Source organism: Macrobrachium nipponense, chromosome 22 (assembly GCF_015104395.2).
Source record: "Macrobrachium nipponense isolate FS-2020 chromosome 22, ASM1510439v2, whole genome shotgun sequence".
Lineage (NCBI taxonomy): Eukaryota > Metazoa > Arthropoda > Malacostraca > Decapoda > Palaemonidae > Macrobrachium > Macrobrachium nipponense.
In genome coordinates this window covers 68,789,082-68,810,055 of record NC_087213.1, presented here as the reverse complement: position 1 = coordinate 68,810,055, position 20,974 = coordinate 68,789,082, and the positions used below count along the sequence as shown (strand labels likewise).

The 20,974-nt window shown below is 42.1% G+C and overlaps 1 protein-coding gene across 5 annotated transcripts in view; it reads right to left on the bottom strand.

Moving 5' to 3' along the window:
- LOC135198783 (copine-8-like) overlaps positions 1-20,974 on the bottom strand; it is a 139,609-nt gene that overhangs the window by 28,429 nt on the left and 90,206 nt on the right. For all 5 annotated transcript variants that reach the window (XM_064226723.1, XM_064226722.1, XM_064226719.1 and 2 more), the window contains exons 5-8: positions 15,497-15,852; positions 14,565-14,872; positions 887-1,036; positions 556-678 (exon numbers count right to left, since the gene is read on the bottom strand). In XM_064226723.1, the coding sequence (XP_064082793.1) occupies positions 556-678; positions 887-1,036; positions 14,565-14,872; positions 15,497-15,852 (937 nt within the window). The remainder of the gene's footprint in view (positions 1-555; positions 679-886; positions 1,037-14,564; positions 14,873-15,496; positions 15,853-20,974) is intronic.

Genomic DNA, 20,974 nt, shown 5'->3' with positions numbered 1-20,974 from the left:
AAAATTGCCAAAAGCTCAGTGGTTTAATTTTAAATTTTCATACATTACTGCCAAAGATCAGAATGAAACTGAGGAAAAAACTGATATTATTAAAAAACACTCTCTTTCACCTCTCCTGCTGCTGCTGTGTGTGTGTGTGTTTGTAAAGACAATCTCTGCATATAGTATATGGGTAGAGCAAGAGTGGATTTGACAGTTACTAGTAAAATGAAAAGCTTGAGAAAACTACCAGGACTTACAAGTGTCCCAGAATCCATCAGTCTACTAGGATCAGATCCAATACTGAGAATCAAATCTGATACTAAAGTTTTGACTAGCCTCATCACAACATTTATTCTACTTTATCTAAAGTGATAAAAAGCACATTTACAATCATGACAAATTCATCTGTAAATTTCAGTTCTGATGGGAGGGATAAGACTGGAAATGAGAAGGAAAAAGGAAGAAAGATTGCCGCACAAAAGTCAGTGGCAAAAATTCCATCAAGGAATTTACTCTCTGACCGCCCCACCCAACCACTACAGGGTACCATAAATTTGAAGGCAGATTTCTTACCACAAATAATTCCATCTGTAATGATTAAAAGGATGAAATAGTTGTTGCCATCCTGATGACCACGAGCAAACTGGGCCACATGGTTGATGACTGGAGCAAAGTTTGTTGGACCATACAACCCACCTGTAAATATGACAAACAACTTAATCCAAAAAATCTAATAAACAGGAAAGACATGCTGTCTTGATCACAAAAAGATGCCTTTACATAATCAATCAAAGCTCTCATCAATTCATAAACACTATAGTTGTAATTTCCACAAGCCAATCAATTCACATATGGAAAAATTTCTCATTTCTTAAACCTACATAAGTCATAAATTTATACATACAAGTTTGCAATGATCTGTAATATGCCTGCAGAATTCCCTCTACACCCTGACAGTATGGATTATCAGGGCTACCATTCAGGAAGAATTCATGACTCACTTTCCAATCAGGAGGTAATCTTCCACCAAAACCCAGGGCTGGAAACATTTTATCTGAAAAACAGAGGATGTCATATTAGTTTTCAAGTGATACAAAATAAGCTAAACATTTATTTGTAGTACATGGTTTGCAAGATTGACATAGTAGGTATGTCAGTCATGTAAAACTGAATTACTGGCTACAGTTCTAAGGTTAAAAATTTTTACAATTAAAGAAGGTAATTGTTGCAATTTGCAATTTTTACTTCTATCTTGTAATCTGCATGAATAAGGGAAGAACTAATTTTGGCAATTCACCCTAAAAAATATGAATGAAGGATCAAGTGAACATGGAAAACAAGATTTTTTCAAGATGTCTAATCATACGGTTCCAGCTGAACTTCGTATGTTCCTACTCCCTATATTTGATGCAAAAAATGACATAAATTTGTTAAAAGGGAATCATCATGCTTGCCCAAAGGATTTGTTTTTAAATCTGATTAAAAATAATGAGCAAGGAAAAGTTAAATAAGTTGGACAGCTAAGTAAGACCAATATCAAGACAATAAATGAAAAGTAAAAGGCAGAAAGCAATACAGCTGACTGCAAAAGGATGCTGCAATGACCTTTGGGTATGCCACACAAGGCAAACACATGATTTACCAAATTCAACAAACAAGGAAATTAGCTTAGTGAGACCTCCCTGCCACACCAAATTACTTTTAAAATTTAACCAGAGGGACTAAAGAGGAATAAATTCCTCAGATAAAACACTTCATGGATTTATGGAATACAGCACAAAAACAAGTCACCAGTCTGTAAGCATCCATAAAACTAACAAACCTGACCTGTCTCTGCTTGTACAGAACTGAACCCTTACCGCTTATGGGTCTTTAGTTATAATTTTTTGTATATATTCCGAGTTAAAAATTAGCACCACTGACTCAATTTTATAACCATTATCTATCTTGACTGCTGTATTTACTAAATATTCACCCTAAAAGTTAAGTGATATCATTCTGGTGATGTTTGAGCCTTCTCATACACTGTATAAACTACCTTCTTGGAAATTCTTACTTTTGTTTACATAAAAAATCACGAAAGGCCTTCAGTGACCCAGAGAAACTTTTGAACTTATAGCCTCTATAATACACATGATGCCAACTTCAGCCATGCTGCATTTCTTAAAGCGACTGCCACATATCATACAGTAAAGACAACTTCTTTTATCCTCCCAGCAGTCAATTGAGGATGATCCTGGGCAATACATTTTTTCTTCTGCAATATTTTGTGTGTCATTTACTAGGCTTTCAATATTAACAATTAAACAGAAAACTTGACAGCCTGTCTATCCTTAGTTGGATCTTAAGCATCAGTGTAACACACTGAACTGATTCTGCTCAGTCTGACTTAAACAATATGCAACCTCAATTTACACAAATGCAACTATCAAATAATAGACTTAATTTAACAAGAAAAAATATTGGAATTGATAACTGAGCACTGGTCCAAGGAAGGAACATCATGCTTGCACCCTACTCTAATCTGGGTGTTGTGTTCTCATAAATGCTTACAAGATGCAAAAAAAAAAAAAAAAAGTGTCTCAAAATAGTGATGATTGAAGACTACTTTCTCCATTAGTACTATTTAGATGGAAACTTCATCTGTCCACTCTAATAATCATCTGTCAATTGCACTATCTGGTCCTTGTTCACAATCTTATTATGATGACGTTTCTTCTTTTGGGCTATTCTTGACCATGTCCTGTCTTAATCAATTTGACAACCATTCCTCTCAATCATATCCAAGCCTGTAAGTCTCTATACCTAACACCCTGATAAACTCACTGACATTCATTTGCTCAGTTGTCCTTTTTACTCTTATCTATCAGGATCAGAGAAATTTATTTCTGGTGATTAGAAATTCATTTCTTGATATGTGGTTCAGATCCCACAATAAGCTGTAGGTCCCATTGCAAAGAAACCAACTGGTTCCGAGCCCCGTATAAAAAATCTAATCCTTTGGGCCAGCACTAGGAGAGCTGTTAATCAGCTATGTGGTCTGGTAAAACTATGATAAGATATACAGTAGAGCCCCGGACTTTGATGCTAATTTGTTCCAGAAGAAGCGATGAGATGCAATTTTGTCGAGATCTGAATTATTTTTTCCCATAAGAAATAACTGAAAATGGATTAATCCGTTCTTGATCACCAGTTATTACCCTAACCTTGCCTTTTTATACAAAAACATTACCCATAAATTACAATTTAATAAGTTCAGTGTTAAATAACACACTTTTTTTCATTATTAAATATAAACTGTAGTAAAATAATTGCCCTAGTACGCCCAATTCGGCCACAATACGATGGTTAACCAAGTGTCATAGGATAGGCTAGGTACGTAGTACGCATGTACTGTGAAGGGTAGGCATAATTATTGTTGCTAATAATAAAACATTGAAAATCAAGTCTAATTCTTACAGGAAATTAATAAAATATTAAAAATAAGCCAAATTATGTCTGTTATCATAAACTTTAGAAAAATTCCCTAAGTTAAGTCGCTAGCTAGTGGCGGTGAGCAGCCGTAAATAAACAATCATACAAAGTCTACTGGAATACTGTATAAAAAATAACTTTAAAATATCTTTCAGTATGTGTTATGCTATTAAATTTTTTCTCATAAAATATCCTTGTAAAATAGGCGCACTTTTCATAGGCGCTTTGTGCTTTATAATGTGACATCATTATCAGCAGACTGATACCAATTGGAAGTAGATCCTCATAATTGTATTCCTTTAAAATTGGAAAGAATCCTGATATTAAGGATAACTGGGAGCTATCGTGTCTCAAAACCCTTTACGTAATTTGATTATAAAATACTACCAAGAAAATATTGAGAACTACGTATTATGAGCATCGTAACTTTCGTAAGTCAAGCATGTCTGAGAATTACGAATAATGAGCAGACTGCAAAATGTTTTGGCAGGCAAAAACACTGTTTGAAACTGACAAAAAAACACACATGTAACACTTTTTAATATACTACATTTATATATAAAGTAGCTGCAATTCTTAAACCCCGCTTTCTTTCGTAAATAATGTTCCATTTGTCATCTCAAGACAGTGATCATGTTGGTAAAATGAAATCAGCTGATATTTTAAGAACGTAAACAAAACCAGAATGCAAATGGCAGATCACTCTATTCGTATTAGAATTTGATATAAAAATAGTACATGCAATATGATTAAATACATTAAAACAAGGGTTTTATTGAAATGATCATTATTCTCAATATACAAATATTGACTTTTGCTAATGGAGATGTGTCAGTGTAACAACCTAACCCAGGCAACAGTCTCACTCTCTCTCTCTCTCATTCCCAGTTTTTTAATTATGGATGAAGTTATTGTAAACCTGTAGTACGGACATAAGCAACCAAATCGAGAAACAACTGATTGCCGACGTTATTTGCCATCACTATAAAAAAAAAGCGCAGGCGAAATTGATGTTAAAAAACTAGCGAAATCACACTTAACACTTATACAATCAAGTATTGTGCCACTTTTAAACCCAACTTTGTTCATTTACAAGAAAGTATGATATTGTTAAGATACAATAAAGTTTTGTACATACTTACCTGGCAGATATATACTTAGCTATAGACTCCGTCGTCCCCGACAGAAATTCGAATTTCGCGGCACACGCTGCAGGTAGGTCAGGTGATCTACCGCCCCTGCCGCTGGGTGGCAGGAATAGGAACGATTACCGTTCTAGAACCAGATTTTCTCTTCCACCTGTCTCCTGAGGGGAGGTTGGGTTGGGGGGGCCATCAATCGTATATAATCTGCCAGGTAAGTATGTACAAAACTTTATTGTATCTTAACAATATCATTTTTGTACATGGAACTTACCCAGCAGATATATACTTAGCTGATTGACACCCTTGGTGGTGGGAAAGAGACAACTATTTACTGAATAGACAGGTAAACAACATACGTTGTAAGTAATAAATAAATAAAACCTTGGTTCCTACTTGATCAGGCGGAAGACTCCATGGCTAATGCCTAGGAATCTGCTTCGCCTCAAGAGCCTCAGCGAGGATGGACTATGGCTAAGAGTTTTTCTTGTGGGTCTGTCGATGGGGTCTTATCCATTTACTCGACAGAGCCTCTTACATGACAATATGCCTATGCCTAGTGGCATAATTAAGGAGCACAACACCGATCCCGATCACCTGATCCTAACACGAGGGTTAGTGCTTAAGTTGAAAAGAGTTATCTACAAACTCCTTTCAACAACCCAAAGAAAAAACACGACGTTAAATAAAATTTAACTCACTAGTTAAGGATCAGTATCTGCTCCCTATCCCAGCAATGTATCTGCAGACACGTTTCAACCAAGAGAGAAGGATCCCTCGAAGGTTATCTTGACATCCTTCAGATAATGGGAAGTCAACCACAGAGTTGCATCTCCCGTATGTGACAGCTAATATGTCCTTATGACATATTGTTAGGGAAAGAACAAGAATTCGGAAAAGCTCGCACTTCATGCACTTTTAATTCTCATCTGTTTGAAGGAATCATCAATGCACTTATCAAGTGCTTAGGAGATCACAATGTCTCAAAGAAGGCCAGGGCGTTCTTTGATATAGATCTCTTCTGGGTGAAGCCTGGAGCCTGGCTAGCGCTTCGTGCCTGGCAGGCGCCTAGCGCCTGTCTAGCGCCTCGCGCCTGGCTGGAGCCTTGCGCCTGAATGGCGCCTAGAGCCTGGCTGGAGCCTCGCGCCTAGATGGCGCCTCGCGCCTGCTGTGCCTGATTGGCTCCTCCTTCCTGGCTAGCGCCTCGCGCCTGGCTGGAGCCTTGCGTCTGGCTGGTGCCTTGCGCCTGGAAGGCACCTGGAGCCTGGCAGAGATTCATGATTACTGTCTATGAGTCTGCATGCCTCAAGAGTTTCAAGCGAGGTAGGGACCTATGACTGACAAACCCTTCTGGATCATGTCAATGGGGGCTAGCCCGCTTACACGACAGAGCCTTCTCGGATCGTGCCAATGGGGGCTGACCCACTTACATGGCAGAGCCTTTAACCTGTATCATATCAATGGGGACTAGCCCTCTTACATGACAGAGCTTTAGGTTTCTCTTTACTGGAAGGAGCCTTGCGTCTGGATGGATCCTCAATCCTGACTGGAGCCTAGCCTTGAAGGAGCCTGGCACCTGGATGGCGCCTGGCTGGCTTCTAGAGCCTGGCTGGCTCCTAGAGCCTGGCTGGCTCCTAGAGCCTGGCTGGCTCCCTAGAGCCTGGCTGGCTCCTAGAGCCTGGCTGGCTCCTAGATCCTGGCTGGCTCCTAGAGCCTGGTTGGCTCCTAGAGCCTGGCGGGCTCCTAGAGCCCTGGCTGGCTCCTAGAGCCTGGCTGGCTCCTAGAGCCTAGCTGGCGCCTCGCGCCTGGCTTGGCTCCTCCACACTTGCTGGAGCTTCGATGTCGAGCTTGGAAGTGGTTCTCTGGCTGTTCTTTCTGGCAATGTCCACATCGACACTCTTATATCTGTCCGATTTGTTCGCCTCTGGTGCATTTGCGCCAGGTTGGAGGCCCGCTCCTTCTCAGTATCCGACCATGACAGAGTTCCTTGGAACTGTCCGCCTCTGGCGTTTTTCGCCTGTATTGGCATTTGGCGCTTGGCTGGCGCTACATTGTCCGAGAGTCCTGAACAAAACCACATAGTTTTATCAGGAGACTGGAGAAGGGTGGAAGAAATTCTTCCCCTTTGAGCTTTTGGCCCCTGGCAAGGGGAGGTGATTTTAGTCAGCTACACCCAGTAGACGACAGGATATCTAACAATACGAGAGAGAAGAGTCTTCCTCCGAGGAGGATCCTTCGTGAACACTTCTTTTGCTAACGAGATCTCTTCTTACATGTTGATGAGGTTCCTCGTTGCAGAATCTTCCCTATCCTTGCCCGAAGGAAGGGAAGGAGTCTGGAAGTCGAAGGAGAGACTGAGCTGAAATTGGGCGGAACCCTGATTTCTAGCTCTTATTGTATCCTTCTGAATACCTTCTGGGAAGCATTTTGAGCCCTCATCGCACCCCGAAGACTCTGTAGGCAAACGTTTAAACCATCTCTTCTTCTGTAGATGAAAATGTAAGTACCCTGCCTGGGCAACTAAACTTCTATCTGAAAGCGTTGCGTCAGGAATAGAGGGATTTATTTCTTTTGCCAGACATACTATGCTGGCAAGAACCCATTGCCGAGTCTCCATTGAATCTGATGGCGAGATTCCAATGCACAAAAAATTCACTTGTCTTCTTGGTCGTTTAGGGCTAAGAGAAACAAAGAATTCCTTCATAAACTTCCTCAAAGAAGTTTGATGAGGAGCAGTTCCATTTTGTCGGAACACGGAATCTGTGGCCACAAAAAAAAAATCCATTCGAAGTACATGATATCCTACTCGTCGTATTGCGGTATCGTATAAGATCCCGAAGATCTTAATCCTCTGTTATCTCTAATTCCCTTTGTAGAGACAGAGTATGGCCTTTTACTGCGTTCTTTGATAGCAGATATATACATAGGTGATTCTTCCCTCTGAAAGTGAAGAAAAAACCTCGCTATGTGGTTCACAGAGGTATCGGAAGAGGACAGTTTCCTCATTCCATCTAGCACGATCTGCAGCAATTCTATGTCTTAGCCATGACTATTGTCATTTACCTTGAAAAAACCTCTCATTCATGTCCACTCTTCTGGTCAGTCTGCACGCGGACAGACTCAGAGTGGAGAGGTTTTTATAGGTCTATTTATAATAGTTCTGATAGAATATCCCAGATCTCTTGGAAAAGCATACGAAACATGCTGTGAGAAGAACGTGACTTCTGTGAATCCAACCTCTCTAAGGCCAAAATGAGGCATACATCCTCTCTTCCTTTGACGCCCAGTTATCTTAATATCTGTTAAGAATTTATAACTAGGGGAAAAAAGGCTAAAGTTTATTCCCCATTCTTAAATTTAAAGATGGTCTTATATTGCTACCTCTCTTGGTTCGAGGAAAAAGAAGCAGTCTAAAGGAAGCCTGTTCGTCTTCTACCTTACAAAGAGATCTATGAAGAAGACTTTTGCCCGCGGTTCTCACAACTCTTTTCGATAAATGTTAGACATACGTTAACAGTTATTATCTTCGATCGAGAAGTTTCTCACGGACATGCAAAATCTTGCATCGAACCTCCTAAGGATCGTTACGTTTCCGTGTCTGTTCCCAAATAGGTTCTCTTTTGTTAACGCGAACGGGGAACAGGGGCATTCTCTCGATGCTCTTTGCGATATGAGAGAGTCGTGGAATTGGCCTAAGTGATTAAAATAAATCATTTCATCATTCCTTGTAAGCGACCCTTTTCGATTAAATGGGTAACGAAATCAGGAACGAATCTTGCCGTTACCGAGCCTGCTGTCCGAGAGGCTACTGGACTCTTAGGTTAATAACTCGCTAAAACGAGAAAATATCTTGGATGGTGCTTCTCGCGCGGCAGGCGCTTCTGGCGCAATTTGCGCCAGGCTGGCGCTTCCTTCTAGTTCTTTTTAGGTTATGTGCCATAACATCTATGCCTTTATGGTACGCCGACATCCTTCACATGTTAAATTCCGTTTCTTAGTGGAAAAAAACTTTTATATACGTAGTATATCCATTCAGGAAACAACTTCTGCCACTAAGAGAATGTTTCCCATCCGACTCACCCAACTTCTCTGAGCATATCCGAATTTAAAAAGGTTGTGTGCGTTTCTCGAAAGGATGAGAGAATTATATATTATCGCGCGCTGGCGTATTAGAATCCTTTATAATACTGTCACATTGTGGTAAACAGCATTAATCTAGGAAACCTTTGTAAGGATACTAGGAATTCTGTAGTTAACCTCGGTATGTGCATAAGACTTGACCATACCGTAGTCTTAAAGTGAATTCTCTACTACATTCATCTTCTCACTAAGCATGTACTCTAATAAGCCATGCTTTCGTAGCATGAGAGCATTATACAATATAGAGTTCCGCTGCGTTTAGAATCCTTTAAAAATGTTACCTACGGTAAACAGCATTGAAATGTTGTAATATCTTTATTAGTTGGAAGCTTCTTAGCAAAAGGCAGACAATATTTTATTTATATTTGCTTAACTATCCCCTCAATCCGAGGCTAAAACCACGATTGTAGGGGAGAGACACGGTTATTCATTCCATCCCGCAGAGAGAGAGCATGTTACCGACCACTCATGACCGACACCTACATGATACTGCGTTGGTGTCTAAGCGATAGCAGTCTCGTTAGACGACTGGCCTTACTCTTCCAGAGTTGCCAGCTACTCCATTTAATAAAGGAATCTTATAAAATTATTATCGAACTTCAGGAAGTTCTTATAATGCATATCTAAGCGAAACAAGACTTCGATAAATCTAGAAGCTAAGTAGGTGTTGTCTTAACAATCCCTTTAAGCGTAGTCCTTCCTAGGAAATTCCTGGAAGGATACTGGTAACTGAGTTGCTCAGCAAAGAAGTAACTACGGTATGTGCTTATGATTTGCCGTATCGTATTCTCATACAGCAGATACTCTAACTACCTTCTTTCCCTGCCGAGGCAGATAGAGAAAGGATATTCTGGTGCCTGGATCCTTGCACCTAGCGCCTGGAATGTTCCGCGTGCCTGGAATGTTCCGCAACGCTAGAAGAGACTCGCTCCTGGAACGTTCCGCTTGCGTGGAAGGTCCCGTGCGCCCTGACAGTTCCGAGCGCCTACTAGACCCCTTTTTAGAAAGAGCCTCTTGCCCGGAAACGTTCAATGGAAGGATCATTCTGATTGCCACTCTACTGTAAGGCTCCTTGCTCTAGCCGTCTGTTTTTCTGGCGCAATTTGCGCCAGGCTGGCGCTTCGTCTCTTTGAAGGCGCCTTGCGCCAAGAAAAATTTTCTAGAACGCGGCTCGCGTTTGGTTGTAGGAACGCGGCTCGCGCTAGTCTGTTAGCTGGAACGCGCCTCGCTGCTGGCTATAGGAACGTAGCTCACGCTAGCTGCTGGAACGTGGCTTCCTGGCAGCGGCTGGCTCTTGCTCAGTGTTCTCTTAGTTTTCAGAGAACGCGCTAGATCATCGCTCCAAACATACATTCTTCGTCTTTTCGGATGTAAGAGAAGAGACGCACTTTTTTAAGGATGCCTTATCAATGGCTTATCCTTGGCAGTCTGGGACGTTCTACAGAACCTGCCGAAGGGGACGCCTGACCGGTGGGGGTTCTCCCTAACCTTCCTGCGCTGTCGACTTTCCTCCTCTACTGGGTCTGGGAGTTTGGAAGAGGTCTAGGCCTGGAAGCGCTACGGAGCCGATCAGACGCACCCTCCACTGCACTGGGAACACTATATTCACTTCTTACCTTTTAGAGCTCGCCTTTTGAGCTCCATCCATTTATCTTCAAATTTGCACATATGAATTTGTAGATTCTGTGGAGTAAGAAGGTGATGAGGATGCAACAACTACTAGAATTGTCAATACTCTAACTGCTCGTTAGTACGAGAGCTCTTAAAGCTTCTAAAGGAAGCGTATCTAGTTATATGCTTTCTGACTTCCTAAAGTAGGAAGTTAGATCTTATATTTCCTTCATCAAGTTCTAACACTTATACACGTATTAGTGAAAAAAAAAATATATCAATATTTCCCTTATTGCAAAATATAAGTGTCTACCGAAAAATTCGGTAGTTTCACGTAATATATTCTTCGAAATTTCGAAGCCAAATTCATTAAAAAGTTAATAAAAGCGTATGCCAAACCAAAGACCCAGTACTTCCCTGCAAAAGACAGCCCAGAAGGTCGATGGCGATGAAAAAACGAAAATCAAGTCAGGAGGTAGCAACAACGTATGTTGACACTACCGCGACAGAGAAAATCTGGTTCTAGAACGGTAATCGTTCCTATTCCTTCCTGACCCACAGCGGCAGGGGCGGTAGATCACCTGACCTACCTGCAGCGTGTGCCGCGAAATTCGAATTTCTGTCGGGGACGACGGAGTCTATAGCTAAGTATATATCTGCTGGGTAAGTTCCATGTACAAAAATCTAAATTCATATCTACCAGCCAAGTTTATTGACAATGAAGATATCGATACCTCAATCAGCCAAGATTTTGAGAACGTAAACAATATCGAAAGCAAATGGCTTACAATGACAATGCTTATATTCTATAAAATATGTTTAACTTTTCCTAATTATAATTTTCTCCAGAAAGTATTTATGTTTAGGCTTATAGACCTTTTCGGTTTTTAGAATTATGGATAGAGATCCTACTCCGGTAACAAAGTAAGAACTCACTCATCCTAACGTCTAATTATGGTAATTGCTGTAATTAATTATTTTGTTTACAGTATGAAAAGCTGTATCACTAGTGATTCACTTGAATAACCTGGTTTTTACCATTAATATTAGGTTACAAATGTTTTCTTTAGTGTCGACAGTTGTGACTGTAGCCAACTATTGATACAACTATCGACACTTCAGGGGTTAGCCTATCATTAAAAATATCAAAGGATTTTAAGTTGTCACAGAATGCCTCTTACTTTATATATTTTCAATAATCTTGAGTTCAATTGTGGTTCTTACCGTTTTCCTCACCAAATAAGCATGGGAACAACACCTATTAGCAGTGACTGACTGAACCACTTTTGTTTACAAAAATCATATGATTCCTTGGGTCGGTTTCCAGATTTGAGGTTGAGCTCGGATGCAACACTTACTCAAAATTTTCCATTGGAATCCGATTATTTCGAGTTCTAATACAATCAAAGTCTGGGTCTCTACTCTACTTCTTATCCAGATTATCAATACCTATTGTGATTTGCCAAAAAACAATGACAAACTCAAGTCTATAAAATACCTGAAATTCTTAAATAAATTTCAGAATTAATAAAATCATTGCTTACTAGTACAACCAATAATATATCCTTACACTGTGTATAACATATACGCTCACAAAACAAACATTCAGGGGAGAAAAATGCACCGCATATTGTCATGATACTGTCTGCAAAGTAGTGCCGCTGTTTTGTAATACTGAAGTTACTACTATATTCGTGAATCAACTTTTTATCATTCTTTATTTTATTTCAACCTGGGTGTTAGGAGAGTTGTGTCTGGGAATTTATGTTGTTAATGTAGATTGTTATCTGAGTGGTTTGTTTGCTCAGCTCTGTTCAGTTTAGGCCCTTTTTCTTGTTAGTCCCTCAAAGTTGCAACTAGTTCTCAGTTTCTGCTCAGTTGATAATAATAATAAAAAATGTTGTTACTGTAGTAATATTTTGTGATTTGTTACTTAAATTAAGCAACAGAGTATTTGTGCTCTCGGGAGGGTAAGTTTATGTCATCCCTTTTTATGAACATTCATTATGCCCTTCATGAAGGGGTCAAATTGTGTTTGCCTTTCACTTTTAAAATAAGTGTGGATTGGTCCAAGGAACAACAGTTTTGTTTTGGTCAGACACCTGTGCATGAAACTCTCTCCTTATCTGGCGAGTTGGTGCTGTTCCTTCTGGAACTTTGCCTGCTCACCATGACCACTAAACCCCACATTCTCATCTACTGGAAGATTTGTCATTCAAGGCTAGCAAAGATTTACCAATTGCTGTTTTCTCCTTTGACTGCTTCTGACACTTCAGAGGTGTCTGAATTCATTGTCCCAATCTACCTTTTCTCCCAGCTTGGTGACAATACCATAGCTTTGAGGTTCTTCCCTATAGCTCATGTTTCCATCTTCCAATACTTGCCTTATATGTGCTATGCAGTAGTAGGAAACTGACTTTAAAAACAGTTTTTCTTCTGGCCTTGGCTTTCTCAAAATGAGTTGGAGAGCTCCATGGTCAGGATTATAATGTAAGCACACAAGGGGCTGGGAGTCAGTAGCTCTTGAATTTGTCCCGGAATCACTGGCTAAGACCCAAAAACTCCAGTTCCAGATGATAGATTTGCTTCATTTTCCGTTCCTTCCGTTATCCATTATTACCAGTGACCTTCACAAGATACTGCTTTCTCGTCACAGCACTGCGTTGTCATTTAAAAGGGACTTGTCACCTTGAGCCTAGGTGTCATAGACTTATTGGTAGCACAAGCCAGGCCAACAAAAGGTGTTGTTTAGCTACATGGGGTGATTAGGCAAGCCTATTCATCACCAAGTTCTGGCACCAATACTGTGCATGCAGAAGCACATGACATCAAGACGAATAAGTTCTTCCCTGGCATTTAAGAAGAACTTGTCTGTTCATAGAATTTTGAATGTTGGTTCCTGGCTATGTCAGACCACTTTCACTGTCTTCTACCTGAAGGACATTGCCCACAAGTCCTTGGATACTTTTTCCTTGGGTCCAGTTGGTGGCTGTTCAATAAGTGTAGCTCCTTCAGTGCCCCAGGCAGGACAATTCATATCTTGCCTTTGATGATAGCATGGAGGAGGGAATGAGTGAGATGACTGGCCTCTTTTCTTTCCCTTTTCCCCTTTCTTCAATACCTATGGGCAGTTTGAAGATTAGAAACACCATATGCTGGAACTGGCTTGATACATCTGAGTGTTGCAGTCATACTGTTAAAGCACTTTGTATGTTCCATACATCATACAAATCTGCTTCTCAATAGCTTCAACTTCTCTCTGCAGCGAGGGCAGTGAGGAGTGGTGACAAACCCGTTTCATGTGGCTAACATGGTTTGTTGCTTGAACTTCCATTTATGTAATGAATCTGGACATGTTACATTGTATTTAAAACCCATGGACTGGGTGTTAAATATCCACATGTCTAACATCTCAAAGGATTAGGTCCCCTTCTTTAGAATTCTCATTTCTATGAAGAATGATTAGGTGTGCCACCTCTTGTCAGTTCAGGATTCTCATACCTCCCTCCAAGTGTAAGTCTATCCTAATGTTAAGACCGAAGGTTTGTTCTGCGTATGAACAAATGACAAATTTTTTATTAATTTGTATTTTTCATAGCTAACAAACCTGAGGTCTTAATCTAGCCAACCCTCTTATGTCTTATCCTGGGTTGGAATAAAGACTAAAGTGTCACTAGGTTCAAGTGTGGTCTCTGACTTGCTTCCACCTCTGCTAAATATTGGATGCCAAATGCCACAGATTCCTTGCATTTGCAATTTTTGTATTGTTTTAACTGGTTTCCAGCTGATGCCAGAATATTTATCTAAATGTTAAGACCTCAGCTTTGTTAGGCATGAAAAATGCAAATGTATTAAATATTTGTCATATTGTAGCCACTTCAGCTGCTTCTCTTGAAATGTAGTACCTATATGCCTATTTCATTTGTGAAAGGTATTAAATATAGAAAAGGGGACTAAAAGCACCACATCATCATCAACCCAATTAGCAAACTTGAGCACACTGACAGAGAAAAAATAAAAGGTAGTTAAAATATCTTATCACTGATTCCAACCTCAATCTTACCAAGTAAGTGGCGAACAGGATTACCTAAAACTATAGTTTTATCAACTGCATACAGCATTTTTACAAATATTTAGCTGACTACTGGTCAATAGTATTACCAAGTAACAAACTAAACTCACCCAACCAAACCTTGTACTAGGCATAATTCTCACCTGAATCATAGTCTTGGATTATTTCTCCAACAGCCTTGATAGCTAAGGAGTACTGGTTGTCAACTCCAGGTTGGAAATAATGGAGAGAGGCTGGTGTTCGGGGATCTCCATTAGAAGCTGTAAAATCAACAGCAACGGTAAAATGAATCTGTGTTCCACCACGTATGTAGTCAAGGAAAGAAGGTTCAATATGTGATGTTATGGAGTTAAGTATTAATTTCCCAGAGTCTTTATATGATGATTTCTTGGCTTTCTTCTTAGGATTAATGAGCTCATAAGAATTACTATTTCCTGGGCCTTCCAGAAGCCTGAAAAATATGAAATCTGTTAACAAAAAACAGAGACTGTTTTCCCCAGGAAATCAGTTTATCAAGTATAACACAACAAAAAGAATAAACATCAGAAAAAGCACATAAAACACTTAATTTAACACCCAAATAATGTTTTCTACTCCTTCCAACTCAAGGTATGGAAAAACAAACACCTCAATAATGTGGCCATGTGAATGTAAAATTAAATATCCAGTTTACTAGTACAGTATGTACATAAAAGAATTGGTTATACATAACTGGGAACCTCAGTCAAGACACACACTGTTCAAACGCCACCACTAACATCCGACCTAATTACCAATTTCAATCCATCTCCTCTAGGAATTACATTTCTAGTCACAATAACCATATAAACTTTGGCATATTTGCAATCTGAAAGCTGTACCCATATCCTCTTTGAAACAAAAATTCTTGTGGCATTTTCATTACACTGATAAACAGTGACTTGTACTGTATGAGAGGAACTAAGTAACTCAATAATAAGATATATGCATTACTGCTACAAACTAATACTTAATGGTAAAGCATTAATTCAAACCTATAGAGAATAACATGCAGCAAAATGATTAGGTAAAACTATTATGTATTAGGGTACTTTACCTTTGCAGGTTTGTGTAGCATTCACCTATCAAGTCATGTCCACCATCCGAATCCCAATCATAGCATTCAATTTTAATGCTGCGATTGTGGTCGCCCGCGCACAATGTTCTGGCAGGCACTATAATGGGTTTCCACAAAGGGTTAAGAGTTTTCTTGATGACCTCAGTCTTGTGTACTGGCAGGTAGTTGCTTGCATCATTGCAGCGATAAAATATAAGGAATGGGTCACTCTTTCCTAAGAAATCCTTCTTGTCCAAGTCAGTTCCTTTAAAGTTCATGGTGACAACTTCTTTGGATGATGATACCTCGTCCCCTTGCATAAACAGTGTGCCACCACTTGAGATGGGTTTACTTAGCTGTGGGCAAAATGTTGCATGGTAACTTGAAAATGTTATTTTCATAATCAAATTAGTTTCATATATACAGGCGGCCGCGGTTCCTGGCGCAATCGCTCGGTGGCGAATCGGTTTTACAGCTGTCGTCAAAAATATTCATTAAAAAAATAAGTAATTTTAAGGTATTTTTTACGGCACAATTTTCAGTTAACAGCGCCGCTAGCGCCGTTGTATAACGAGTTCATACATTTGTAGAAATGCCGTTCAGACCATAAAGGTTATGCAAATTATATTAACAAATTTTATGGAGAGTTATTACATAAGTATTAGGGTAAAATATATGCCTCTGACGCCCTTCTTATGCCAAAAATATTGAGTTACATAAGTGCATATTTAGCTATGGATATGTCGATTTATAAATGTTCATGCTTTTATGTTTTAAAATGTGTATGAAAATAAATCACGTATAGGGTATTTCTGGGCTTAACCTGTGTCGCCCTGTGAAATGGTTCCTTTGATACTATTTCTTAGGTATAAATATTGCTATTCATCCTAGAGAAAAAAGAAATAATATAATGCCAAGATAAATGGCTCGCTCACCTCTAATAGAAGTGTCGGTATAGTAAAGGAGCGAGTGGAATCACTACCAGAGGTCCCTTGCCATTTAGCTTCTTCCTTCGACAAAACCCCCAACTACGGAGGAGCCGTGCTACAGCTCCCGGTACCCTCTACTACTACCGTGAGCGCCTCCGACGCCTGTGACGTCATTCCTTTGATAACCGCCATCGTCACCACACGTTGTTTTTTCCACTGTGCTGTGCGATCGCTTTTTTCAAGGTTTTTTGACACATTTCAAGATGTCTTCTGCTTCTGCTTCTAAGTTAAGTACTGCCTTGGGTTTCAGATCACATTTTATGCTGATTTACCTATTTATCTAGGAGTTCTCGGAGCTTCACACCGCCCCGACTGCTCCTCCGACCAGCATGGCGGTAGGGGTTTTTTTTCTTTTGGTCTCCCATACCATTAGAGATTCCCCCCCCTTTTTGCAGTACTTTATGATATAGTTACTATATTATATCATGCAGTTAGCTTTGTTAGTTAGGCCCTCACGAGGCACACTCCGACTGCACGTTTCGGATCTTAGCCTAGCTTTGCCCTTCCGTTCGTTAGGAGTTTTCCAGTCAGAACTATTGTTCCCCCTTGTCCTACTTCTAGTCCTATGTTTATTTGATATAGTATTACTTGACCTAGGTGTTAGGTTAGGCTAACATACCCCATTCTTCGGACTGGCGATTAGCCTATTCCTTGTTCACACTGACCTAGGCGTTAGGTTAGGCTAACATACCCCAATCTTCGGATTGGCGATTAGCCTATTCCCTTGTTACATTGGCCTAGAGGTTAGGTTAGGCTAACATACCCCTATCTTCAGATTGGCGATTAGCCTACACCTTTGGACTTTCTTATATTATCATGTAATTTTTGTTCCCCGTGTTAGCCTAGCTTTAAGATATCATATATACTATATATATTTTGTTATTATGTTTTTTATGGATAATCCTAATATATCAGTTTATTACTATGTCGTTTCGACCATTTTGTTGTTCGATGGGCCTTCCCCACCACGTGTTTATCGCCTGGCTGGGAGGGTCGCTGGTCGATCACGAACGAGCCCCTGGTCACGGGGGTGCACTACTCCCCATCCCCCCCTCATCCCCCCCCTCCCACCTTGCCACCCACGCCATCGTGGTGATGACTCGCTACTCATAGCTAGTGTCCGAGTCTGCATGAGAGGGGGTGACTCATAGGGATAGCGGGGAGGCTCCCCCTACTGGTGCTCTCTCACAGTCCCGTGTCTCGGGGGCTTGGGACCTTCTCCCCCTCCCTCCTCCGACCTTAATTGGCCGCAGAGGTTAGAAGGTTCCCCTACCCCACCATTACCTCCCTACCCTCCCCCTCCCCCGTTTTAGTCCGGCGGTAATACTCTGTACCCACCGGACAACCAAGGGGGAGGGATTCACTGGGAGCCTATCCACATAGGATAGTTCACACGGGCACCCACTGATATGATGTTTTTCTGTTACACTATTTTAAGGGCTTAATTTATTTTATACTGTTACTCCGGGGGTTATAGTTCTGCCTCATGTTCCATCCTTGGCTCTCACCCAGGGAGCTGAACCCCTCTCGCTCGGTAATCACAACTCCGGGCCCGACGGAGTTTATTTTTACCCATATAACTAAGTGAGCTTAACACGGAGTCAGAGGCTATTCCCCCTGTAACCATTTTCTATGTTATTTTTAAGTGCATGCCCCCTTATTTTAAGTCCTTATTCATACGGGTGTGAGCTTTAGAGCTCACTCCGGCAGTCCCTTTTTTGCATGCCACTTATACGTAGAACCCTAACCGTCGGTTCCACTCCGGCACCCACGGATATTTACATAGGTACCTCCCCAGAGGTTGTCAATGGTACTCATGTATCCTTTGACTTACAGGTTTTGTGTTGCCAGGAGATCGGGTGCAGTGCTGTACTGCAAGACCCATGCGGCCATATAGTCTGCTGCTCCCATGCTAGCTGTGCAGTGAAGGTGGAGGACTTCATCGTTTGGCACCATGAAGGTTGCCAAACCTGCTACATGCTAGTAGGCGAAGCATCTTTAGTAGTAAGTTTTCCTATCTCCGTCAGCATTCAATACCTGGTATAACTTGTCGATACTGGAACTATATTATTTCACAAGGTGGACACATATTCAGTCAATATATTTCTGTCACGATCCTTACGTCCTCTTTCCCTAACTCTAGACCCTTTCTTACAGGGTTCCGAATGAAGAGAAGAAGAAGGCCTTGGTGACCCTCAAAGCCTGGGTGGGAGGATTTGGTCGGAACTCAAAAGGCCATCCCTACATCCTCGCCCAGGACATGGCTGATCTCATCTTCCCTGGGGCCAAGAAGGGATCAGTGGTAGACCCGCTAGTGGCCGCCCCTTTGTTAGCAGACCTCCAAGTCATGATCTCCCTCCAGGATGGGGATTTCTCAGAGGATGTGGCAGAAGACGTCGCGGCTATGAACCTCGACGTTGAGCCCATGGCAGTAGACCCCATGGGCACAGGTAAGGGTGCAGTAGGGGCAGCTTCTGGGGGTTCTCAGGGGGCCCTTTCCTGAGTTCCCTTTCTCCATCCTTCTACTGATCCTTCCTCTTCTACCTCTTTTCGGGGCTTCACTGAAGACCAACGGCTGTTCGCCCTAAGGTCACTTCAGTGATCCCCAAAGTTAAGTCAACCGTGGACAAACTGAAAAAGTCCCTCCCTAAGAAATCGCCATCTTAACGGACGCTGTTACTACTCCGGCTCCCCACCCCGGAACAGTCAGATCAAGGGCGGCCTCTTCGTCAGCGTCAAGGTCCCCCAAACGTAAGTCTCGAAAGGATCGGGCTCAAGTCCCCCCTTTCGATCCCGAAAGCTTCTCAGCCAACATCTTAGAGCAGATGGGGATTATCGTGGGAACCTTGGTAGATAACAAGGTTGGCACGGTACTCTCCCAGCTCTCAAGTACTGTTGCGTCATCCGGCCAGTCAATTCAATCCCTGGCGGAACGACTGGCTGCTCAAGAGAACGCCATCACCGGGATCCAGACCACAATTGCGGCAGGACTCCTCTGGCAATGCCACCTCTCCTCTCCCAATGCCAGACTCGTAGCCAACTGCCTGAATTCAAGGCGGCCAATCCTTGGAGGATTGCCTCACATGCTCCGTTCGTCAACGGGATGCTGACCATTGAAGGCATTGGAACTCGAAGGCTGGAAGACTTCGAGTTCTTTCCCAGGAACCTTCAACCCCCATTTATTGGTTACGTCCGCCTGACGGAAGCAGCCATGATGAGAGAAGACAAAGTTCCCAAGGAAACCGTGATCCATTCTAGGGAACAGGCTCAACAAACTCTGCTGAGAAGCCTGGAAGAGTGTGGGTGCGAGAATATTCGCATCACGGCCTTTAGGAGTCCCTTCACCATTTTTACTCCGGTGGAAGGTACTCCGCTACCACTTACCCTTAAGGTAGTGGAAGCAACGTTTCAGGCAGCCCTGAAGGATGAGCCTTTGCCTCAACTCCGGGAGACAGAACCCACCTCTCTCCTGGTTCCAGGCTCTGAGGCCTACTTCGAGGGAGCAGTACCAACTTTCTCGGCAGGGAAACTTAAGGCTGACTGCGCCACCACTCTCTTTAGCGAGAGACTTCCCAGGTTGTCGGACTCCCTCATCCAGACGGAGTACGACGCCCGGACCAGGCTTGCGAGATCCCTCTCCTCCATGACGATGGCTGAAATGACGGCTCTAGTGTACCAGCAAGAGCCATTGTTCAAAGTCATGGCTAAAGGTTTGCTGCACACTATGCAGTATGACCTTTACGACTTTCTAATCGCCAGGAGGAATTGTAGGAAGCATGTCCTGGCGGAAGCCACCATCCGCCATGAACCAAACAAACTGATAGCTTCCTCAATTTGGGGGACGGACCTCTTCCCAGCACCAGTGGTGGGGGAGGTCTTACATGAGGCATCCAAAGTGAACCAGTGCCTCAAGGTCAGGTGGGGGCTGGTACCTAAACGGAAACAGGAATCCTCTGGTTCGAACCAGAGGATTAAGAAGAAACCAAGGAAGTTTCTTGCCCTTCCAGACCCTCAGCAGCAGACGCTGGTCCAAGCGGTCCAAACACCTCAAGGGCAACAACACTCCTCTTCTAAGGGTCAACAACAATACCTTGTCCTGACCCCACAGTCACAGCAGCCTCAGCCTTCCACATCCTTTGCTGTCTCCCCAGCCTACAACTCTACCTATGAAAGCCAGAACTTTCAGGCTTTCAACAGGTTTACGAGAGGTAGCAGAGCAAGAGGTGCCTCTCGTTTCAGAGGGTCCGGCAGGGCTACAAGTAGGGGAAAAGGCTTCCGAGGAGCAAGGGGTGGCCGCCCCTCGGCAAGCCAGCAGTGAGAGCCCCAAGGTAGGAGGGAGACTGTACCTCTTCCGCCAGAGGTGGAGGTTCAGCCCCTGGGCTCAGAGTATAGTAACCAAAGGCCTAGGTTGGAGTTGGCTAGAGGGCCCTCCTCCAACCAACAAATTCTATCAAGCACCAACAACGGAATTGGTAGAGTATACCCAAGA